At 41.2% G+C, this 26,109-nt stretch overlaps 1 protein-coding gene across 1 annotated transcript in view; it reads left to right on the top strand.

Moving 5' to 3' along the window:
• Positions 1-26,109, top strand: part of LOC126101061 (phosphatidylserine decarboxylase proenzyme, mitochondrial) — a 132,772-nt gene that overhangs the window by 55,782 nt on the left and 50,881 nt on the right. The window contains exons 4-5 of the mRNA XM_049911733.1: positions 693-929; positions 12,002-12,131. Coding sequence (XP_049767690.1) covers positions 693-929; positions 12,002-12,131 — 367 coding nt within the window. The remainder of the gene's footprint in view (positions 1-692; positions 930-12,001; positions 12,132-26,109) is intronic.

Here is a 26,109-nt window from a genome sequence, read left to right on the forward strand (position 1 = left end):
GGCACACACCATCACCTGCCACTTGTGTGGCATTTATGCTGTGTGATCAGGAGATGGGGAAATATTAGGACAGAATTATTATTTGTAATGTCTTTATTACCTATAATTGTTCATTGTATTGTTTATCTCTTAGCTGCTCTTTTCTACTTCTTTCCTCACAGTCACACTCACACACACACCACAAAATAAAAAAAAAAAACCACACACACTTAAATCTCCCGAGCTTAGGTAGCAATCCTACCCTGTTCTGACCATGTCGCTGCATGATGCCCCCACCCTGCTCTTCCTCCTCCTCCCCACCAGTTTCCTCCTTACCACCACCACATTATTGCTCTCCCATCAGGTGCAGTTGCAGTCCGCAGTCTGGCCTCAGTGCCTAGGGACAGTGGTCGTGTGTGTGTGTGTGAGCTGTGCTTGTGTGAATGTGTGTGTGCGCGTTTTGTACTTCAGGAGGCCTTTTGGCCAAAAACTTAATGTTTGATTGTACTTGTCTGCAACTCAACATATTCTCTATATGATGAGTAGCAATGTATCCTTTTCAAGCAATGGAAATCTTAGCTGCTCCTGTTAAGTTTATATTTATTCAGTCATGGTGACTCCATAATATGTGTTTGTGTGTTATGAACTGTTTATGTTGAACTTGATGGGAAAGTCTATGCAGAATGTTGACAATGATAACACTGTTGTTCTAGGTGACATGCTACCGATCTGTTCCATTGCGCCTTGTGTCCCGGAGCTGGGGCTGGTTTAGCAATCTGGAACTACCTGAACCACTCCGGACTCGACTCATATCTGCTTACATCACGAAATTTGGTTGCAACTTGGAGGAGGCAGCAGTTACCAACTTATCTGCATATCGTAGTCTAGCAGATTTCTTCTGCCGAGAACTGCGTGATGATGCACGTCCTATTGCTGCCACTGATTGCCTTGTAAGTATTTTTGCAAAAGCAGAACATTTTGCTGATTGTCATTACTGTTCTACCTTCTCATTGAAGCTACTTGGAATGTTAATAGATAGAAACAATAAGCTAATAGGTAGCTGGGTAGCCACAGTAATAGTAAGCATTTGTGGGGGGAAAATTAGTCATTACAGTTGAGCATTAAAACTTAAGTTTTTATTATAAAATGTAGCAGTAGAAACTGTTACAGTTATCTAACATCTGGTTTGAGATGTTGGCTTAGTGCTGATTTGTGCCCTATTGTTAGCAGTCCATTGAAGATACATTTTACTTCATTTTTATGAAGTGTGAGAGTGAAAACAAACTTCATCATTCTTTTAAACTAGCAGAACATTAATCTTGAGGATTGTGTTTCTGTGACCTTTCTGAGGCGTATGATTGTGTTTCTGTGACCTGGCTAAAGTCTGTAATTGTTTAAGTTATAAAACTTTAATATACACATCATGAGTTTGATGAATGGTGTCCTCCTTGATGAGCTGAAATTCCAGTAAAGCAGCACCACCAGTGCACAGTTTTATCTGCTTTATGTTCATATAACTGCAAAGAATCAAATCCATAAAACATTAACTGACCATGTCATTTCATTGCATTTTACTTACTTAAGTTCTCGTAGTCATTTTTGTCATTTTAATGCAGCTGAATTAGTTTTAAGCATAGATTGCATCTCTTTAGTGAGTTTCATTCATATTTTATACCACTTTCAAATTTTTTGAGTTCTTGGAATCAAACCACCCAGTGTGTATTGTGCCTGTTTTAGTTTCAAGTTCCATTAATTTAGTAGTTTATGCTCTCTGCCAAAACATGAAATGGGGTCCACTGCTAGCTACCACAGTTCCAACCAACAAAAAACGCAGTGGACGTATCAGCTGCTGTACTAAAACTCTTAACCGTCCAAGTCATAATAATCAGTTCCAACTTAAAGGGCATTTGGTTTTCATGACTCTTCAATCTCGAATATTTGTTTAAATAAAATGTTTATGTGTGAAATATTTATGTTGTTGTCACCTGTCACACGTTTATTATACCCTGAGTAATAAAGTTTAAAAAAATTACAACATTACAAAGAATTTTTACATTTTATGTATATCTAATAATACATAGGTATCAAAAAATGGGAAGTTGGGGAAGGGATAACATTAAATAGGGCAGATTGCTACTCACCACATAGAAAAGTCGTTGAGAGGCAAAGTAGTAAATTTTTTAAAAGTAGACTAAGCTATGGAATAGCCCTTTGTCAGATTGTCAGATGTAGAGTTAACATGCATGCGGACAGGAGCGTGCATGCCCACGCCCCCCCCCCCCCCCTCCCCCTTCCCATGCTCGCAAACGCTAATAACACTGTTGTCTCTCGGTGCAGTCAATCTTAGTGCCCAGAGATGGCAGCAGCAGCCGCACATGCGCTCGCGCGTGTGTGCGCGTGTGTGTGTGTGTGTGTGTGTGTGTGTGTGTGTGTGTGTGTGTGTGTACACAACAATCTGGTGCACCATCACCCAAACCCAATTGCTGGCTGCGTACGTAACAGCCTCGATGAGCAACAAAAATTAGACTTTCAGTATTTTGTATGTAATTATTAGTGGAGTTTAAGAACTCTAAATAGTGTGATAACCTACTTATTAACATCTATAATCTTATGTTAAAGATTTAACACAGTAAGACAAGCATTACAGTTAAAAACTCTGTGTATGTCTTGAAGTAGTGTAACTCACGCCATGCAAATAACCCAGTCTGTATTCATCCAGCATTTGAAAATGAGAGCAGTTAGTGTGGGCTTGCCAGATTGTTTTATGGAAATGTAGGGCACAGTGGTAAAAATGTAGAACATTTGACAAAAATGTGGGACATTATTGGCAAATACATTTGTATTTTCTTAAAATCCTGGCACATACAATGTTAAAAGTGATCATCAACAGCAGTCAGTTATACTTCTCTGAAGAACTAATGTTATGCAAAGTGTAGATTTTCTGAAATTTAGTCATGAAATTCCATACAATTGAATTTTGAAAAAATTGTACTTCACAAAAACAATACCTTTGACTTAGTCAATAGTTAATCTGTCCCTTTGATCTGTCCACTGTGCTCTAAGTAGTGAAAATACTCTTTCAACATTAGCGTTGGGTGCATGAATAACAAGAAAATACTGAACTCGTTTCAGGAGGTCAGAATGGCAGTTCTTGTGCTTGCTACCATTAAAATATCTAATCCACCTATCATTATAGGACAGTTCCCAAAGTTCAGAGCTATGCTGTTGCAAAACCTAGGTCACATTACATACCTCATCACAACGCTTTACATCAACTGTTATGCTAACTTTATCACTCAAGAACTGTACACACTTTTGTACATTAGCTATACATACTGCATCATTTAAGATTAACCATCCAAAATGATTTAGTTCTGAAATTGACACACGCCATTTATCTAAATAGTTGAGACATTTGGCATGCAACGTAACAGCCTCCTGCTCAAAATTGCCAAGTTCTTTATTAAGGCCCTCCTCCCTAGCACTTATCAATGTATTTCCCCTCCCCCATCTATAGTGACATTGAAATTATTCCTAACCTGTTCTTAAGAAAGAGAATACACATTTTCTAATATTGCAGTGATCTGAACAATGGATGTCAGTTCACTTTCAAGCTGTGTCATACCATGATTAAACACAAGCATCAATGAATGTAAGTGTTATAAATAAGGCTTACTCAAACTGTTTTCAAAGAACATCTTTAGAACGTTAGAAGCACTGGAGGTAGACAAAAAAGTAAGATTTTAAAGCCTCATACATTTCAGTTATTGTCATGTGCAGGGTACAGAAATAACCATATGGTTTTACTGTGACGAAGAAGCTGTTTGTAACTAGTTTCTACAAATTCATAATAATACTTCAGCTCATTACTACTTACTGTACATATAGAAAAGTAATTGTACAACTTGAAAACAATCTTCCCTTAAACTATCCAACCCATGCTGAATGGCATTGTTAAGAATTTGAGTTGGCCACCCCACTCAAACTAAAGTTTTGTGATATGACATTAGTTTAGTGAATACATTTTTACCGTTGTGTTGACTTACATCACCAAAATTTGTGTTTGTATTTTCAGCTCCAAATGCTACTCTTTCCTTTTCTATTTCTAACCCTACTAAAGTATCTCAGACATACGTTGACGTTGTTTCAGCACTTTCATTTGGAGTAGTTTCAATTTTGACTACCTTTGTCTGTATAACACCAGCTTTAAGGTCAAAATATTGTATTAAAATAGGAAATTCTTTCTGGGAACCATGGTTACTGTTGTTGGTACCAACCCCAAAACAAGAAATTAGAATGAAATTGTATTGTCAAAGCAACAGCATGTGGCACAAGAACTTTGCTCATGATCACTTTGGTCGTTCCTCTTGGGCATGAAGCTTTCTTTGTAATATCAGGATTGCAGTATAGTTTTGTAGTTAGTTTATGTGCAGTCAGTGGATTTGTATGATGCTTGGTGATGAACAGTATGAAATACATGTTATCTCTGTAACGCTAACAGAACATGCTGATTGTGTGGGCTGAGCAAAAAAACCTTCAATATCTTAAGCACCAGCGGAATTTTATGAAATTTTTTGTTTCTTAGAAGACAGGTGTACTTCCAAATCTTGTGCATGAGAAAAGTTTGTTGTATTAAAATAAAGATAATTTATGAAAATTGTCAGTTATGGATTAAAACTCTTTAAATAATCACCATAGCATTATGTTGGTCCAAGTCAAACACACAGAAGAATAAAAAGAAAAAGGAAACTATTTTATAACCTTACCTTTGTGTGCAACAGAAACATATATTGCTGGATGCCAAATATGGCATTGTGCTTTGAGTTCGCTTCTTGCCTTGAAACAGTTATACTTTAATGACAGTGCATCATTGAATTTGCATTTTTGTTTCAGCATTTTGGCTTATAACAAAAGTACTGTGAATTAATTGTTAACTTTCCACTTGCTTATTATTCAGTAGCGAAAATTCAAATGGAAGAGTGAGAATGAAGCATAGCTTTGCTTTGACTTGGAATGTAAATGCTGCTTAGCCACATTTGTCAGTCAGTGTTATTAATGCATGAGTAAGTTCTGTGACTGTAGCCATGTTGCTATATAGAACAGCAATAATAACCAGTTATTCATTTCTATTTTCCTGGTTGCCAGGTCATTTTCTGAAGGTCACTGCTTCTTCCTGAAAATGTGAGACATTTGAAGCCAGACAAGTGGTTACAATATAGCAAGGACATGCATACTGGGGGGTGTAGGGGGCGAGGGAATATGGAGGGGGATGCATGACATGATCTCCCTGTAGCTCTTAGGGAAAGGAAAAAATACAGGTTAGTCAGGTGCTTTTCTTTCAAGAAAATGATTTAAAAGTCAATACTACATAGGTCTTTAACAGAGTTGGAACTATAATGGTTTTATTGCCACCTGCAAGTCACCATTCATCCTCCAAATGTGTTAAAAAATACTCCATACCCTTAAGTCTTGCCCCCAACCCCCTTACAGACTACCATATGGACGCCATTGGAAATGTAAGGCATGTTCAGGAATTTCAGGACATCTTGTAGCTAAGTTTTAGTAACTTGAAAAACATTTTACACACAAGTTCAAACCTTTACAAAATCTTTTCTTTCTGGCAACCCCATACAAAATAATGAGAGGAAATTAGTTTATCACTCAGTATAAGGCATGCTGTTTTAATTTATTACTTCTTTACTGCTAATTCTATTTGCAACACATTTTATAGATAGTATCCACATATATACCACTGAATGTAGCTGTAAAATTATATCATTGTAAAATACATAGTTCAGGAGATATTGTGCCAGGAACATTACAGTGTGTGAGAAATTACCTCTTGCTGGAAATGGAGTGCAAATAACTTGGTGTATACTCATCCACTGTCTGATGACGAGAACACCTACGGACTTCAAACGAACATCAAGTACAATTTCAGACGTTTTCTAAACTTTTTCCCACTTACATTCTTAAGGTAAAATGTGTAACATTAATATATTTGTGAAGTACGAGGGCAGTTCAATAAGTAATGCAACACATTTTTTTCCTCGGCCAATTTTGATTGAAAAAACCGGAAATTTCTCGTGGAATATTTTCAAACATTCCCGCTTCGTCTCGTATAGTTTCATTGACTTCCGACAGGTGAGAGCGCTGTACGGAGCTGTTAAAATAGCGTCTGTAACGGATGTGCGTTGCAAACACGGGCAGTGATCGAGTTTCTTTTGGCGGAAAACCAGGGCATCTCAGATATTCATAGGCGCTTGCAGAATGTCTACGGTGATCTGGCAGTGGACAAAAGCATGGTGAGTCATTGGGCAAAGCGTGTGTCATCATCGCCGCAAGGTCAAGAAAGACTGTCTGATCTCCCGTGTGCGGGCCGGCCGTGCACAGCTGTGACTCCTGCAATGGCGGAGCGTGCGAACACACTCGTTCGAGATGATCGACGGATCACCATCAAACAACTCAGTGCTCAACTTGACATCTCTGTTGGTAGTGCCGTCACAATTGTTCACCAGTTGGGATATTCAAAGGTTTGTTCCCGCTGGGTCCCTCGTTGTCTAACCGAACACCATAAAGAGCAAAGGAGAACCATCTGTGCGGAATTGCTTGCTCGTCATGTGGCTGAGGGTGACAATTTCTTGTCAAAGATTGTTACAGGCGATAAAACATGGGTTCATCACTTCGAACCTGAAACAAAATGGCAATCAATGGAGTGGCGCCACACCCACTCCCCTACCAAGAAAAAGTCATGGTTACAGTCTTCTGGGACGCTGAAGGGGTTATTCTGTTCGATGTCCTTCCCCATGGTCAAACGATCAACTCTGAAGTGTATTGTGCTACTCTTCAGAAATTGAAGAAACGACTTCAGTGTGTTCGTAGGCACAAAAATCTGAACGAACTTCTCCTTCTTCATGACAACGCAATACCTCACACAAGTCTTCGCACCCGAGAGGAGCTCACAAAACTTCAGCGGACTGTTCTTCCTCATGCACCCTACAGCCCCGATCTCGCACCGTCGGATTTCCATATGTTTGGCTCAATGAAGGACGCAATCCGTGGGAGGCACTACGCGGATGATGAAGAAGTTATTGATGCAGTACGACGTTGGCTCCGACATCGACCAGTGGAATGGTACCGTGCAGGCATACAGGCCCTCATTTCAAGGTGGCGTAAGGCCGTAGCATTGAATGGAGATTACGTTGAAAAATAGTGTTGTGTAGCTAAAAGATTGGGGAATAACCTGGTGTATTTCAATGCTGAATAAAACAACCCCTGTTTCAGAAAAAAAATGTGTTGCATTACTTATTGAACAGCCCTCGTAATTGGACATTTGAAAGCATTTTATACATGGGAGTTAGGTTCTTGAAAAAATCAGAGGGGGAGGGGTGAGAGGCCTTACTATTCTATGGTATATCATATTGTTGTTATATGTATCAGGTATGTAAGGAAGAAGAAAAGAAAAAGTATTGTTTATGTTATGAGTGGTATCAGAGCAAATGGAGCTGTCCCACCTTATTATGTTTCATTGGACATGTTGTCCCAGTTACGTATGATAAACACAATCCAGCTATGGGACTTAATAATATCACAATCAGGAGAGAGAACGTAATTATTCCCAGATCCATCTCCTTCATTCTAATCTCCACCAAATTATTTAATAAGAATCACTTTGATCTATAAGATAGGATTCATTAATCACCAATCCTGTGTTGCTAGTTTCAGTGTTGTTCGTATCTGATTGTGCTCAGAAAATCCCTACACTAACCACAGGACTAGAATTTTATGTTGTATCCCAGCTTTACATAACTACCTGCTTGAAACTCTGAAGAGCAAAAGCTCTTAGTATAACATTAAAAATATGAGTTCACAATGACAAAAATATATAAAACTGAGTTTTCACAGAAATGTCACAATTTATTTATCACTTTCATCAAATCTTCTTAAGCCTGTTTTCTTTCAAATACAATTCCCTACATGGTACGGCTACCTTCCCGGACCTTTTGTTGCTGTTATTTGCATCCTAACTTCCTCCTTTTTTTTATTTTTCCATCGTACTGCCCTTACAGATTTTACTGATCTTTGTTAGATTCACACAGAAAATGTTGCTCAAGTGTTTATTGTATTCTGGGAACTCATGAAAGACAGCAATACTTAGTTTGTGGGTATCCTGTGTGTATTGTTACCAACTAAGAAAGCATCCTAGTTTGAGAGTGCACTGCATTTCGAACAGATGCACCACTGAATATATGCCACAGTCTCAGTGACAAGAAATTATGTACATGCTGTGGTAGTCTTACATATCACATCTAAATGTGACAGAATAGTCCATCAAATATCAGGTTTAATGGTGTGGTGGTGAAACATGTTTGGAAACCGACAAGTCTGGCATTACCCTAGCCATCACCTTCCAGTTGTGTGAAGATAAGCCAGGAATGACATGTGGTTTGGATTCTATGTTAAACTTTAGATCCTCTTTCACCAGTAGAATTACTGGGTTAGCTTAGGGATGTGCAAGTTGCCAAAGTGGCATTCAATTGAAAGACTTGCACCAAGTTGCTGAACATCCCTGTTGTGTGACTCCCAGCCAATCATGCCATATTACTGCTTATGTTGTTTTTAATTCAGTAAATTAAAATTGAATCATGTGATTTCATGTCTATGTAGTCTTATTTCCGTGTTGTTGTTGTTGTTGTTGTTGTTGCGGTCTTCAGTCCTAAGACTGGTTTGATGCAGCTCTCCCTACTCTATCTTGTGCAAGCTTCTTCATCTCCCAGTACCTACTGCAGCCTACATCCTTCTGAATCTGCTTAGTGTATTCAGCTCTTGGTCTCCCTCTATGATTTTTACCCTCCATGTTGCCCTCCAATACTAAATTGGTGATCCCTCGATGTCTCAGAACATGTCCTACCAACCGATCCCTTCTTCTAGTCAAGTTGTGCCACAAGCTCCTCTTCTCCCCAATTCTATTCAATACCTCCTCATTAGTTATGTGATCTACCCATCTAATCTTCAGCGTTCTTCTGTAGCACCACATTTCGAAAACTTCTATTCTCTTCTTGTCTACACTATTTACCGTCCATGTTTCACTTCCATACATGGCTACACTCCATACAAATACTTTCAGAAACGACTTCCTGACATTTAAATCTATACTCGATGTTAACAAATTTCTCTTCTTCAGAAACGCTTTCCTTGCCATTGCCAGTCTACATTTTATATCTTCTCTACTTTGACCATCATCAGTTATTTTGCTCCCCAAATAGCTAAACTCCTTTACTACTTTAAGTGTCTCATTTCCTAATCTAATTCCCTCAGCATCACCCAACTTAATTCGACTACATTCCATTATCCTCGTTTTGCTTTTGTTGATTTTCATCTTATACCATCCTTTCAAGACACTGTCCATTCCGTTCAATTGCTCTTCCAAGTCCTTTGCTGTCTCTGACAGAATTACAATGTCATCGGCGAACCTCAAAGTTTTTATTTCTTCTCCATGGATTTTAATACCTACTCCTAACTTTTCTTTTGTTTCCTTTATTGCTTGCTCAATCTACAGATTGAATAACATCGGGGATAGGCTACAACCCTGTCTCACTCCCTTCCCAACCACTGCTTCTCTTTCATACCCCTCGACTCTTATAACTGCCATCTGCTTTCTGTACAAATTGTAAATAGCCTTTCGCTCCCTGTATTTTACCCCTGCCACCTTCAGAATTTGAAAGAGAATATTCCAGTCAACATTGTCAAAAGCTTTCTCTAAGTCTACTAATGCTAGAAACGTACATTTGCCTTTCCTTAATCTTTCTTCTAAGATAAGTCGTAGGGTCAGTATTGCCTCACGTGTTCCAACATTTCTACGGAATCCAAACTGATCTTCCCCGAGGTTGGCTTCTATCAGTTTTTTCATTTGTCTGTAAAGAGTTCACGTTAGTATTTTGCAGCTGTGACTTATTAAACTGATAGTTCGGTAATTTTCACATCTGTCAACACCTGCTTTCTTTGGGTTTGGAATTATTATATTCTTCTTGAAGTCTGAGGGTATTTCGCCTGTCTCATACATCTTGCTCACCAGATGGTAGAGTTTTATCAGGACTGGCTCTCCCAAGGCTGTCAGTAGTTCTAATGGAATGTTGTCTACTCCGGGGGGCCTTGTTTTGACTCAGGTCTTTCAGTGCTCTGTCAAACTCTTCACGCAGTATCATATTCCCCATTCCATCTTCATCTACATCCTCTTCCATTTCCATAATATTGTCCTCCAGTACATCGCCCTTGTATAGACCCTCTATATACTCCTTCCACCTTTCTGCTTTCCCTTCTGTGCTTAGAACTGGGTTTCCATCAAAGCTCTTGATATTCATGCAAATGGTTCTCCTTTCTCCAAAGGTCTCTCTAATTTTCCTGTAGGCAGTATCTATCTTACCCCTAGTGAGATAAGCCTCTACATCCTTACATTTGTCCTCTAGCCATCCCTGCTTAGCCATTTTGCACTTCCTGTCGATATCATTTTTGAGACGTTTGTATTCCTTTTTGCCTGCTTCATTTACTGTTTCATATTTTCTCCTTTCATCAATTAAATTCAATATATCTTCTGTTACCCAAGGATTTCTATTAGCCCTCGTCTTTGTACCTATTTGATCCTCTGCTGTCTTCACTATTTCATCCCTCAAAGCTACCCATTCTTCTTTTACTGTATTTCTTTCCCCCATTCCTGTCAATTGTTCCCTTATGCTCTCTCTGAAACTCTGTACAACCTCTGGTTCTTTCAGTTTATCCAGGTTTATCTCCTTAAATTCCCACCTCTTTGCAGTTTCTTCAGTTTTAATCTACAGTTCATAACCAATGGATTGTGGTCCACATCTGCCCCTGGAAATGTCTTACAGTTTAAAACCTGGTTCCTAAATCTGTCTTACCATTATATAATCTATCTGATACCTTTTAGTATCTCCAGGGTTCTTCCATGTATACAACCTTCTTTCATGATTCTTAAACCAAGTGTTAGCCATGATTAAGTTGTGCTCTGCGCAAAATTCTACCAGGCGGCTTCCTCTTTCATTTCTTAGCCCCAATCCATATTCACCTACTATGTTTCCTTCTCTCCCTTTTCCTACTCTTGAATTCCAGTCACCCATGACTATTAAATTTTTGTCTCCCTTCACTACCTGAATAATTTCTTTTATCTCATCATACATTTCATCAATTTCTTCGTCATCTGCAGAGCTAGTTGGCATATAAACTTGTACTACTGTAGTAGGCGTGGGCTTCGTGTCTATCTTGGCCCTTATTTCCTTAAATTTCGTAAATTTTATGTTACTGAGGCCCTACTTTTGGCTGACAGACTGAAATAGACATAAACAGGAAAATGGAAAAACTGAAGCTGAAAAACAGTAAATAAGAAATGGAGTAAAGGCTAGTTGATTGGCTATCCACATAGACCACAGTAACATCTCCTTCTGTTCATTTCTGAAATGGATGCTTGATGTACATCATAAGTATGAAATTGTTGAAATATAGAATAATGGGTGCTTAAAAGCAAAAATGAATATAAAATGCAAAAATAAATAATAAAAAATACTCCAAGAATGGCAAAAAATATCTTTCAATGTAAAGACCTACAGTACAAAACACACACACACACACACACACACACACACACACACACACACACACACCATAACTCTCAAATTTGGCAATAGCTAAAGTTACCAGACCATAATTGCTCAGAAGCAACTACCATTTGTAATACAGTTATAGTGCCCTGGTGACAGTGCCTACACACAGATATAAGTAAGAACAGAGTCCTCAATTCTAATAGGAGCTTGTAATGGAAACATTGAGTGGTTGCTAACATATTTAGTCCTGGTAAAAATTCCATTCAATTAGCGAGCTGTGCAAGTCTCATAAATTTACAACTTATTACATGTGAAATTTTTTATATTAGATTTTGTATTCATGTAAGAAAAAACACCGATGTTAGAAGAAAGTAATCACTACCAGTATCCATATGATTTTCTGTCAACAGGTATCTCCTGCAGATGGGAGTGTGGTAAATATAGGATGTGTTTCATCTAGCAAAGTGGAACAAGTCAAGGGTGTCACATACACACTTGAAGCTTTCCTTGGACCACATACATGGAAACCAGTAAGTCAAGGTATAGTAACATACAGATCTTCTATGTGTGATGTTTGATTCTGAGGAGAAGAATAAAAAGCACCAGACCTTGAACACTGGATTGTTGTTACTGGGCTGAAACCTTCTTCTGATACCTACAACTATGAGGGTTGCCCAGAAAGTAATGCACCACATTTTTTTTCTCAGCCAGAAACAGTGCTACAAATGCAAAATGTTACATATGTATTATTTGAAGTCTCCTGAGTAATCGCGCCAAGTTTCTCTCACTTCAGAGACACAGTGTAGCTGCAGGACAGTTTCAAAATGGTGTCTGTAATGATGTACGTTACAAGCAACAAGCCGCCATTGAATTTCTCACTGCAGAGAAAGAAATTGTGGGAAATATTCAAAAACACTTGCGCAAAGTCTATGGAGCATTTGCTGTCGACATAAGTACAGTTAGTCACTGGGCATGGAGGGTGAGGTCATCAGAAGGCAGTTTGGCAGAGCTCCACAATTTGCAGCGATCGGGGAGACCATCCACAGATGTGACACCTGACATGTTGCTGCGAGCTGATGTTGTAATTTGCGAGGGCAGACGCATTACGACTTGGCAGTTGGCACTGCATCTGTCAATCAGTAAAGGAAGTGTGGATGCAATTATCTGCACTCTTGGATATTCAAAAGTGTGTGCAAGATGGGTCCCACGTTCTCTAAGAGTGGACCACAAAAAACAAAAACAAAAAAAATTGTCTTGATTTGTTGCAACATTCTGAAGATGAGGGGGGGGGGGGCTTCTTGTCCTGGATTCTGACGAGTGATGAAACCTGGGTTCACCATTTTGAGCCCAAAACAAAGTGACATTTGATGGAATGGCGGCATTCCCACTCCCCACAAAAGAAAAAATTCAAAGCAAATTTTTGCTGTTAAGATCATGATCACCATGTTCAGGGACTGTGAAGGTGTGATTCTCATTGATGTGATGCCAGAGGCTGTACCATTAATTCAGAAGTGTATGTCAACACATTAACAAAACTCAGGATGTGCTTCTGGTGACTTCTGTGCCACAGCAACCAAGGAGATGTTTCGCTGCAACATGATAACGCTCAGCCCCACGCAAGTCTGAGAACTGCTGGACACATCACAAAACAGGGTATCCACCCAACAGACATGACCTTGCGCCGTCAGACTTCCACTTGTTTGGGCCGTTAAAGGATGCCATTCATGGAAGATATTTTGAGGACAATGGGGAGGTGATTCACACAGTGAAGCACTGGCTACGCCACCAGGACAAGGATTGGTACCGACAGGGCACACACGCCCCTGTTTCGTGCTGATGGAAGGCCACAGAACAAGATGGAGATTACGTGGAAAAATATTTTTTTAGTTTATTTCGTGTGTGTAATTCTCATTATGTTCAATAAAGAATTGTTAAAGAAAAAAAAGTCGTGCATTACTTTCTGGGCAACCCTAGTACTTCTACATCTACATCTATACTCTGCAAACCACCATGAGGCATAGGGCATTGTCCAGTTGTACCAGTTATTAGGGTTTCTTCCTATTCAATTTAGGTATGGACTGGGGGAAGAATGATTGTTTGAATGCCTCTGTGCATGCAGTAATTATTCTAATCTTATCCTCACAATCCCTCTGTGAGCAATACATAAGGGACTGTAGTGCATTCCTAGAGTCAGTATTAAAACCTGTTCTTGAAACTTTGTTAATAGACTTTCTTGGATTAGTTTATGTCTCTCTTCAAGAGTCTTTGAGTTCAGTTCCTTCAGTATCTTTGTGACATGCTCTCATGGATCAAACAAACCTGTGACTATTTGTGCTGCCCCCCTCTGTATATTTTCAATAGCCCCTGTTAGTCCTATTTGGTTTGGGTCCCACACAGTTGAGCAATATTCCAGAACCGGTTGCATGAATGATTTGTAAACGATCTCCGTTGTAGACTGGGTGCTCGTCTCCAGTATTCTGCCAATAAACTGAAGTCTACACCTGCTTTACCCACAACTGAGCCACAGCTTTTTTCCAATGTAGATTTAACTGTAACATGAAATAGTTATCATAATTAATATATTTACATAGTCAACAATGAACTTAGAAGATGGTTGAAGTTTAATAGTCATACATTTTATAAAGTTTTGAAAGAAAATTAATGCGTGAAAAAAATCACTGTGTGAAGTTGGAATGAGCAGCACATTGGTGTGTAGAAAAGGCTCACTGGTAGTTGACTTTTTGGACTAACTTCATGTCAGAGAATTAATGAAATGCACACATAATAAAATACACATTCAGCCACTCGCTCTCCTCCCGCCATGGGGCTCGCTTTTTGGCGTGTTAGCGCTTGGCTACCACAGGGCCCCAACCTTTGCAGTATCTTTTCTCTTCCGTGCTGCCTGACTATCCTGTTGCCTCCCTTGGGGAACAGGTCTGGGATGTTTTTGGAAATGTGTTCAGCAATTTCTGTAGCCGATATCAGAACAGTCTCATCACTGTCTTTCATTCCTCTTTTTTTTTCCCCCTCTCCTATCATTCCTCCACTTCAGCATTAAAGGTTCCTCTTTTTCTTATTCCTCCCTGTGCTCTCCTGAAGGCTAGCCCACATGTCTAACACGTAATGGGTAACTGGGTAATATGTAATTCCCAGCCACGGGTCAACAGGTAGGGTTCACATGTATCCTCTGGTACAGGCCAGGCCCAGGGAGGGGTGACTGCCTGAGCTGCTACCTTACCAAATTGCCAATTGGTCCTTCTACCAGGTGTTCGGGAGGTGTGACCTGAGGTGTGAACGATCACCTAAGGCAGGTGCGCCTCCTCTGAGGGGAGCCCCCAATTGAAAAGGAACACACCATCAGAGACTCTAGCAATCATGAGAGATTTTCTCTCCATGAGCCAATCATCTTCTTCACAGTCAACATACACTAAACATAAATGGAATAGGTCTAATGATTCAAAGACCCTCCCAGCTGCACCACAGTCCCTTTTGGTTTCACGTACAGAAGACAATCAGTCCTTTGCTACGGTAAATCTGTTCACCATTCAAAAATGTGTTGTTTCCATTGCCGGCCCTGTGAAATCCTGCTCCTGTTTACTAAATGACACTTTGTTTTTTGAGACTACTTCCAATTCTCAAGCACAACTGCTGCGTCTCTATGGTTATCCTGTTTGTGTCGAGGCCCGTAGAATTTTGAATTCTTCCCCTGGTGTTATTTACAGTAGGCTGCTCGATGGTCTGACTGAGGCCGAAGTTCAGTCATACCTCTCTGATCAGAGTGTCATTGCCATCCATCAAGTGATGAAAAAGGTAGGTTCCCCCTTAGTGCACACACACACTTTTATTCTCATCTTCAATAGAGTGGTGCTTTCGTTAAAGATCAAGGCAGGCTATGAAGTTATCACAGGCCAACTGTACATTTTGAACCCGATGCATTGCTACCAGTGTCATTGTTAAATCCACACTCGAATGTCCTGTTAACACCCGGCTAAATGTGTAACATGTGGTAGGGATGCTCACAAGGGCAACTGTCCACTGTGCTTTCCCTGCTGTGTCAGTTGGAATGACAACCATGTTGCCTCCTCCTGAAATTAGCTTGTGTATCTCAATGAATGGGCAGTCCAGGAGATCTGGGTGAAGGAAAAAGTGTCTTACTTGGTCACTTAAAAGTTTTTGGTTTGTTTAAAACCCTGTGTTCTACCATCCTGCACTTACAGTACTGTTCTTGCTACATCTCACTACATGAAGGACATGGCCACACAGACATGCGACCTCAAATTCAGCACTGCAGTTGTAAAATCACCCTGTCATGGTAGTGTCCTCGTTTCCTCATCCAGCTGTGCAGCAAGTCACCAAACTTTCATCTCACGGGGCAACACTCGCTATACAACCAGCAGACTGGAAAGGAGAGAAGGAATACTCTTGCAGAGAGTTCTTACGACTCTCCAGCTAACAAACATCTGAGGCTTCCTCTGCCAACCAGAAAGGCTCCAATAAATCAAACAAAAGCAAATGGTCTTCTCTTTCACCGACTCTGAGATCCTCTTCGATGGTGTTGCCATGTGATACCCTTACCTGTCGAACATCTGTGTTGTCGGCATGCACCGCCAGCCATTTTCCTGTCCAGGACTCTGCAGACTGACAGAAGGAGAATGCCGATGCCTTTGTAGATCTCATGAAGCAGGATCCTTCAGCCCCTGCACCCTGTAGCAGTGAGCTTTCGAAGTGTGGTACTTGCCTGCCACCGAGATGACCTCTTCATTTTTTCCTTGCTTCCCTCCAATGGAAGATTCGCAGCTCTTGGAATCACAGCATCCACTTGTTCTCTGCCTCCAGGAAACAAAACTGCGTCCTCGCAATGCTTTGAGCTCTCGCATTTCTTTCCAGTGCGCTTTTACCTTTCCGCCGAGGACGGCATTCCATCTCATAGGGGAGTCATGCTGCTCATCCAGGATGATGTTCATAGTCAACCCATCTCCCTGACTACCTGTCTTCGAGCTGTTGCAGTCCGCATTTTCCTTCCTCACTTCTCCTTTTCCCTTTGTACCATTTACATCCCTCCGTCATTCTGTGTCACCAGGGCAGACTTTCGGCAGCTTATTGGGCAACTCCTTCACCCCTTTCTGCTGCTTGGTGACATTAATGCGCACCATCCCCTTTGGGATTGCCCCAGAACCTGCCTGAGAGGTGCCCTCTTGGCTGACCATCTCAATCGACATAACCTCATCTGCCTTAACACAGGAGCACCCACGTTCCTTTCAAACTCCACGCACAGCTATTCCCAATTAGACCTCTCCTTATGTAGTGCCCAGCTTAACCATTGTCTAGAGTGGTCCGTTCTCTGTGACACATACTCGAGCGACCATTTCCCATGTGCTATCCATTTGCTGACTCCTACCCCATCAATGTGAGCACCCAAATTGGAGATTTCTAAAGCCTACTGGAGGCTTTACTCATCCCTGGTGACCTTTGATGAACAGCATTTCCCCAGTTGTGATGACCGTGTAGAACATTTTACAAACATTATCCTTACTGCCACAGAACTTTCCATTGCTCATACTTCCTCTTTACCGTGCCATGTCCTGGTCCCTTGGTGGACTGAGACATGCTGTGATGCAGTTTGCTTGCGGAGATGTGCTCTCTGCGGTTTTAACCATCATCCTACGATGGCAAACTGGATTCTTTGTAAACAGTTGCATGCATAGTGTCATCGCATTCTTGGGGATAGCAAAAAGGTACCTGGATTTCCTTTAGTAGTTCTTTTAACAGTTCCAATCCCTCTTCCATTGTGTGGACCAACCTCTGATGGCTCTCTGGGAACTTGGCCCACTCCCCAATTTCCGGCTTGACAGTAGCAGGAGAAGTCGTAATGGACCATATTGCTATCTCCAACACCTTGGGCCACTATTTTGCAGAGATTTTGAGCTCCACCCACTATCACTCTGACTTCCTCCGTCAGAAATGAGTGGAGGTGGCTCGGGTGCTACTCTTCTCTTCTCAGAATCGTGGGTGCTACAATGCCACCTTTACTATGAGGGAGTTAGATCATGCTCTCACTTCATCTTGATCCTCTGTTCCACAGCCAGATTATGTTCACATTCGGATGTGAATCATTCTTTTGCAGGCAAGCACTTTCTCCTCCATACGTACAATTGCATCTGGGCAGAGGGCATGTTTCCCAGATGGTGGTGTGAAGCCACTAACATATCCATACCTAAGCCCAGTAAGGACAAACACCTTCCTTCTAGTTACCACCCCATTTCACTCACCAGCTGCGTTTGCAAGGTGATGGAACATATGATTCATGCCTGGCTGGTATGGTAGCTCAAGTCTCACAATCTACTAACCACTGCACGGTGTGTATTTCAAGCATGCCATTCTGCAGTTGACCGTCTCTTCACTTTATCAACCCATGGCATGAATGTTTTTCTGTGTAAATATCAGACTCTGGCCGTGTTTTTCAATTTGGAGAAAGCCTACGACACCTGTTGGAAGGCTGGTATCTTCCTTACTCTTTACACAAGCCGCATGCCATGTTTCCTTCAGGGATTTTTAAAAGACCGAGTTTCAAGGTACATGTGGGTTCTGCCTTGTTGGACACCTTTATCCAGAAAAATGGCCTGCCCAGTGTTCTGTCCTGAGAATCTTCATCTTCTTTGCTATCGCCATTAATCCTGTTATGACCTGTCTCCCACTGGGCATCTCCGGTTCCCTTTTCATTGAGGATTTTGCGATCTATTGCAATTCTCCACGGACTTGTCTCCTTCAGCAGTGTCTCTATTGTCATGGAGCATCAACAATGGCTTTCCCTTTTCCACTGAAAAACCGTTTGTGTGAGTTTCTGGCGGCACAATTGGTTTCTTGCGGTCTTCACATCTTAGGCCTGTGGCTCTTCCGTTCGTTGAAACTACGAAATTCGTGGGGCTCATTCTCGATAGGAAACTTTCTTGATCCTCACACATGTCTTATCGGCCACCAACTGTGAGTGGTCCCTCAATATCCTAGGTGTCCTCAGTGGTATTTCCTGGGGAGCAGATTGGACCACTGTCCTCCATTTGTACCAGTCCTTTGCCTGTTCAGAACTACACTGGGTGTTTCGTTTATGCATCTGGACATCCGTCCTTCTTACGCCATCTGAATACTGACCACCATTGTGGCATCCGTATGGCCATGGCGCCTTTTACATTAGCCTGATAGAGTGTCCGTATGCAGAAGCTGCTAATCTACCGCTGTCATACTGCCATGCTGTTTGTTTGCCATGCCTGGCACCCATCTGTGCCTTCTTTGTCAATGACTCCTTTGATTGCCAGTATGGGGCACAACCCTCTTCTCTGTTACCTCTTGGAGTTCACTTTTGGCTCTTGCTCCAGCAGCTTAACTTCATGCTACCTGCCACTTTCCTGATGGATGTGAACCCTTCACCACCTTGGCTTCATGCGGCAGCTCGTGTCCACCTTGGCCTTCATTCACTTCCTAAGGACACTACTCCAGCCTTGCTATATCGCTATAAGTTTCACGACTTTCACATGGAACTTTGGGATAGTACCTTTCTGTACACTTCGTGGCCCTCGGACTGACTGTGGTGTCAGGTGTACCTTCGTCATTCGCACCGACGATTTTCAGTATCATCTTCCGGACACTGCTCAGCATTTACAGCATAGCTCTTTGCCCTGTATTGGGCCACACAGTACATCCAGCGACACAGGCTTTCAGTTGCATCATATGCTCTAACTCTCTCAATGCCCTTGAGAGCCTCTGTGTGCTTTACACTGCCCATCCCTTAGTGCAGTGGGTCCAGGAGAGTTGTCACTTGCTCGCTCTTGATGGAGCCACTGTGATGTTTATGTGGGTTCCTGATCACGTCAGTCTGACGGGAAACGAGGCTGCTGACGCTGCTGCCAAGACTGCAGTCCTCATTCCTCGGTCCACTAGTTCTTCCATTCCCTCCAACGATGTCTGTGTTGCTGTCTGTCAGCAGGTGGTGTCACTTTGGCATCACCACTGGTCCTTCCTTCGGGGGAACAAGCTCCAGGGAATTAAGCCTCTGCGAGTGCCTTGAATGATCTCCTCTTGGCCCCCTTACTGTGAGATCACTTTAACTGGGTTGCATATTGGGTACCGTCTCTTTAGCCATCGCCATTTGTTAAGTAGTGCTCCCTCACCATTTTGTGCTCATTGCTCTCAACCTTTGACAGTTCACCATTTCCTGATGGAATACCATTTTTTAACCACTTACATTCTCATCTATGTTTGCCATTTGCGTTATCGGCTGTTTTAGCGAACGATGCGTGGACTGTCGACTGCATTTTACTTTTTATCAGTCGTGGCAATATAGTGAAGGACATCTAATCTTTAGTTCAGGACCTCCGTTTCTCTATGGCATATTTTATGGACCTTTCTCCATCCATCTTTGTTGGCTCTCTTTCCTCCCATCGATTAGCTTAGCATGTAGTCATTTTTAGCTCCTTTCTTTGTCTTCATGTTCTACTTTTCTGACATGGGCACAAAAAAAAAAAACGACCTCGCTCTCCTGCCCCAGACTTGGTTAATTTTGGCAGGGGTGGGATACTTTTCTGCGTTGCACCAAATAGATTGAGCAAGTATTGCTGATTGACAAGAGTTGGATGTATGGGAAGACAAGGGCAGGCAAAAGATAGGTTAAAGATTGGGAAAGGAAGCTGTAAATCGTATAGTATTGACCGGATATGTGATCATAGGCCTAAAATAACAGTAATGTCAAAGAAAGAATGCAGTGAAAACAATGGAAATAGTAAACATGATTAAAATAAATGAAATGAAATACAGATGATGATGTGAATGTAAAATAGAATAGACATGATAATGATAGAGATAAATTTAAATTGCATTGTCATCATATTGGGCTGTTGGGGGGGGGGGGGGTTAAATTAGATATAAACAAGATTATCTTGAGGTTGCAAGTTAGCATCATGTACAAGGGAGATTTCAAGTTGTAGCAGAAATGAACAATGAAAACGCAGTGATAAACTTTTTTCCTTTCTTCATTTTATGAAGTGGAGTGAGGGTAGGGGAATGGAGAGGGGCCTCGTCAGTGTGGAAAGATTTTGCAAAGGTTTGAAATTGTATGTAAAGTTTCTTGTGCTCTTATCCTCAAACACTGGATGAATATGATGTAGGTAATTTCCATTGTAGGAGTTGCATTGCCTCAAGAAAAAAACACAATTTCTAATTGTAATACTTATTGTGTTAAGCCTTGAACATCAGATCAAAGCTCTTAATGAGTAGATTATTTTAAATTTCAAAGGGAGATGATACTGAGTGAAGCAGGATTCAGATATCAGCCCGAAAGCAGAATAAGAAAAATGCCACAGTAAACATTTCATTAAAGATATAGACAAATTTGTTATTAGACTAAATGTTCTGCAATATAATGAACAGTACAAGGAAATACCATCTTTCCAAAAACTTCTCAGCTTGTGCTGTGTGAACCTGGACTCACAGGCTAGCAAAGAAACTGTGAAAGCAACTGTTCCATTTATCGGACTTGATTTTAAACAATGCCAGAAACAATGAGTCATCATGGTGGACAAGAGAAGATAGTTGTGAAAAGATGACCGGTTGATTTGCAGACAGGCATAACAAAAACACTGTTACACATTATAGCGTTTGTCCAAAGCCTTCTTCAGAAAAGAAAATGCACATGTGGAAACAAAAGCAGGCAGGCACATCTCATGCACATATTATTGCTACCACCAGCAGCTCCAACTGGAAGGGGACTGTCACGTGAATAGCATTCTGGAGTGGGGCAGGGAAGGGGAGAGATAGCAGAGCACCTGTTAGGGGGAGAGAAGAGCGCTGTCTGGCCAGGCGTGCAGGAATGAAATCACGGCCTAATGAGACTGCCAGGAGGAGTGCCTTGGGAGATGGGTTGGGGGGGGGGGGGGGGGGGGCAGGCAGCGGAAAAACAGAGGAGCAGGTAGGGGAAAGGGTAGGTGGGTAGGTGGGTGCATTGGCAGATCAGATGGTGACACGCAATGTGGGTAGGGGATATGGTGGAGGGAGGATCCAGATGGCCCAGTTTGTGAAGCATCCATTGAAATCGAGCATGTTACATTCAGCTGCATGTTGTGACACACAGTTGTCTACTTTGCTCTTGACCATAGTTCGGCAGTGGCCGTTCCTGCTGGTGGACAGCTTGTTAGCAGTCACACTAATATAAAAACCTGTCCAACGGTTGCAGAGCTGGTACACAACATTGCTGTTTTCACAGGTGGCTTGGCCTTTGATGGCCTAAGATAAGCCTGTGACAGGATTGAATAGGAGGTCCTGGGTTGATGCATTGGCCAGATCTTGCATCCGAGTCTTCCACTGGGATATGATCCCTGTGGCAAGGATTGGGTTTGGTAGTGGCACAGGATAGACTAGGATGTTGTAGAGGTTGAGTGGGCAATGCACCCATCCAGCCCTTCCTATTCCAGTCTTCACTGGACGATTTGTGAAAGAAGCTGTGTCATGTACCAGCTCTATTGCAACCTTTGCACAGCTTTTTATATTGGTATGACTGTCAACCAGCTGTCTACCAGGATGAACAACGTCTGCCAATCTGTGGACAAGAGCAAAGTAGACCACCCCGAGGCACAACATGGAGCAGATCATAACGTGCTTAATTTCAATGGCTGCTTTGCAGCCTGGGTCATCTGCATCCTCCCTTCCAGCACCAGCTTTTCTAAACTACACAGATGGGAGTTATTGCTACTACACATTCTCTGTTCCTGAAATAATCCTGCCCTCAACATGCGGTAACCTACTGTCTCCACACTGTTCACCCAAGTTTCCATCCCCTTTCTGCTCCACTGCTTTTCTGCACCCCATTGCCGCCCCCCCCCCCCCCTCCCCCCCAAATACCCCACCTCCCTGTGCTGCACCTGGCAGTCTCATCAGGCTGCAATCTAGCGTCTATTCACTCTGCCAGACAGCACTCTTCACTCCCCCCCACCTGGTGCACTGCTATCCCTCCCCCGTCCCTACCCCACTCCATATTGCTATTCTCAAGTGACAGTCAAATTTCGGTCAGAGCTGCTGGTGGTAGTGGTCATGCTTGCTTGTGTGAATGTGTGTCTGTTTTCCTTGCTGAAGAAGGCTTTGGCCAAAAGCTATAATGTGTAACAGTCTCTTCTTTGTGCCTATCTGCAATGCAACATGTCATCTTTAGGGTGTGTAGCAGTCTATCCTCTTCCTAATATTGTTGTTATTCCAACCTAAAGTTTCCATGGTTTGATGCTTGTTGAATGAGCACACAACAAAACGAAGCACCAGAATTAAAGCGCCCAGTGGTTTATTTAGATGAACTGCTGATTTGTACACTCTGCAGTGTCATTAAACTTTGCAGAGGATGAGTGTGCAAGGAATATTGTCAAACAACAACAGCACCAAAAAATTTCATTGCTGTGAATGCAGAGTTCTGTTTTTTATGTGACTACAACAGGAAAACTTCAAACTGTCATGTAGAAATGGGCAGAAAAAAATTAACAAAACCTAGATAGAAGGAAAGCTGGGCTTTTAGCATTAATTAAAGAGAATCAGCTCCCTCCTGTTCATTCCATTGACAAAATTTTGCAAGAATATATTTCCCTTCCTAGTGCTGCCTTACCATCTAGACCCAAATCCTATAGAACTAGTATGGACACTTGTAAAGAATAAGATCCCTTGTCATAATACATCCATCTTTTCACCCAAAAAAAAACAGTTGATGCTTTTGCTGCTAATAAATGAGCATTGTGTGCCACCTAGCCTGATGAGACTTTCAATGTAACACTATTTCAATGACTTGCATGTCACTTTTGCTGCTTTTACATTCAAGCAGCTTTTCATTTAGCATCACATGGCTGAGTGGACCTCCTTCCAGATCTTTCCACCTGAGAAAAAATTATAAAGTGGTCACCAGGAATCAAATTTGGGACCTCATTGTTACTACCAGAAGTCACACACCACCAGATGACATTGTCAGTTTATTTTTGCTGTTGTGAGATTAGAAGACTATAGAGCTTTGTGTAATGCCAATAGTGTGTGTGATGACTACTGGGGAAGACACACTTTGACAGATGTGGAAACTGAAACAGTCAGCATAGATTCAGACAGAGTCAGTGTTATCACCTATGACTGAAAGAGTGGATAACACATCTTTAGGAAATAGCAGCATCGCCATGGAAGGTGGTGGTATGGACACTGCTAGTGAAACCAAAGTGAGATATACTTACGCGCTGTTGGTTGTTGTTCCAAGTGGGCACTTCATTCAGTGCACATACAGACTTATAGCATGTGACACCAATCTGCTGGTGAGGTTACCAGAGTAACCAGTTCACGTTGCCAAGCAATACCAATTTTCATTATGTATTCACATCCTCAAAAGACATTTTCAAAAGATACTGTATAATTTGACATATTCCATTTTGCGTCCATTGTTGTTTGGACCTTCTCTTCAATAAATTTCTCATTCCATTTTCTTAGCTTTTTCTTTCTTTGTACTTGCAAATTCTTTTTCTGCTTGCAAAATACTTTTGTTAACTTCTGCATGTTTATAAACATCTTGCAGGATGTTTTTTGTTTACTCTGGTAAACCTTTCCATTCTCGTATGAATTTTCTTAATCTATATCCCTCAGTTTCTGCCTGAAAAATAATTATTTTTTACCCCTCATCCCTCCCCCTCCTTATTCTATGTCTTACAAGTCTTTGATCTCTTGGAATTGTAAAGTAGTATAGGACTCTAATATATATAAAATGCAGTCAACAATCGATAACCGTATATTCTTGAACGTTGGATAAATTATATCATGGGGCCATTTATTTTAATTTATTACTGACTCTGTCTCATAGAAATGTGGTTAGAAAAGTGACGGATACATTCATGGAGCAAGATATGTTGGACGGATGATTCTACTTGAAATGAATATTTCCACAGAATGACTGGTTGATGTGGATGCTTACAGATCACTGAAGGCTTATACTCTTTCACTGACATTGTGCAGTTCACTTGGGATCATTGCCCAGTCTGTGTACACACATGTTTACACAGTGACTAATACTCAATAGTAGTACGGTATCTTAAGATTATGAAATCAATGAGCCACAGTTGGAATTTGCCAACTCATACAAATACTTCATAGAGGTATAAAATGGAATTATTATATAGGCTCACTTGTGGGTAAAGTAGGTGATAGACTTTGATTTATTGGTGGAATATTGGGGAAGTGCAACCAATCTATAAAGGAGATTACTTATAAATCACTTGTGTGACCCATTCCAGAATATTGCTCAAGTGTGTGGGACCCTTACCAAATAGGACTGACAGGGGATACTGAATGTATACCAAGAAGGGCACCGGCTTGTTTGACCAATGGAAGAATGCTACAGGGATGCTAAAGAAATTGAACTGGCAGATTGGTAGATTGAAACTATCCCAAGAAGGTCTGTTAACAAAGTTTCAAGAAGAGGGTTTAAGTGATGACTCTAAAATATACTACAACGTCCTTGTATCGCTCGCATATGGAACATGAGGGCAAAATTAGAATAATTACAGCACTCACAGAGTCAGTCAATCAATCATTCTTCTCACACTCCAAATGTGAATAGAATGGGAAGAAATACTAATAACTGGTACAATTTAATGTACCCTCTGTCATGCACTTCGTAGTGATTTGCAGAGTATGAATGTAGATGTAGAAGTAGCTTCATACATCCATGGCCCAAAGAAATAATGAATAATGAAGAGTAATAATGAGCTTCTGGGTGTTATGCTGAGTTGTTCCCATTTTCTGCACAATATTTCGGTGACCCACCCAGCCATCATCTTCAGGTGCTGTGAGATATGCTATTATGTGTTCTCATTGCCTGGACTCCAGCCGCACAATGAGTTGTTGTTGGTCTCATGCCACTACTTATAGCCAAGTCTGATTCCTGATGTCCACTATAGCCTTTGATGCTCTTTTGTTTTGCAGGGACCACACTGATATTCAGTGAACCACAAATTCTCTCTGTGTTTTTCAGCTCTGGTGGATGTTATTGCCAGCAAGATTTTAATAAATTGAATGCCTTACCCTGAACATTATTTAAACTGAAGACGCTACATCAGTTACTGAAATATTGTGCAGAAAATGGAAACAACTACTCAGCAGAACACCCAGAAGCTCGCTATTAACCAGTCATGCCGAGAAAACCTGAGGGATCAGATAATGAGGAGATTAATTAGGAAACAGATTCCTGACATAAAAACATTTTGTTTTGATAAACATTTATACATAAGTAGCTAACTCCCATACTTCGAAAAGTAATGGTAATCTAAAACAGACATCTGCAGAGGTGTATTACTTTTGCAAACTCACATGTGATAAAATTCCTTTTGTACTTGGTTTTAAAATAGCCCTTGTGGAGAATCCATTATTGATGATACAGTGTTATTGCCTCTCGTGTTCATTAACCATAGCTTTGTTGGTTATAATTTTTGGAATAGTTGTAAGAGTGTGGCCTACTGCTTCCTTCAAA

This window comes from Schistocerca cancellata, chromosome 9, assembly GCF_023864275.1.
Source record: "Schistocerca cancellata isolate TAMUIC-IGC-003103 chromosome 9, iqSchCanc2.1, whole genome shotgun sequence".
Classification (NCBI taxonomy): Eukaryota; Metazoa; Arthropoda; class Insecta; order Orthoptera; family Acrididae; genus Schistocerca; species Schistocerca cancellata.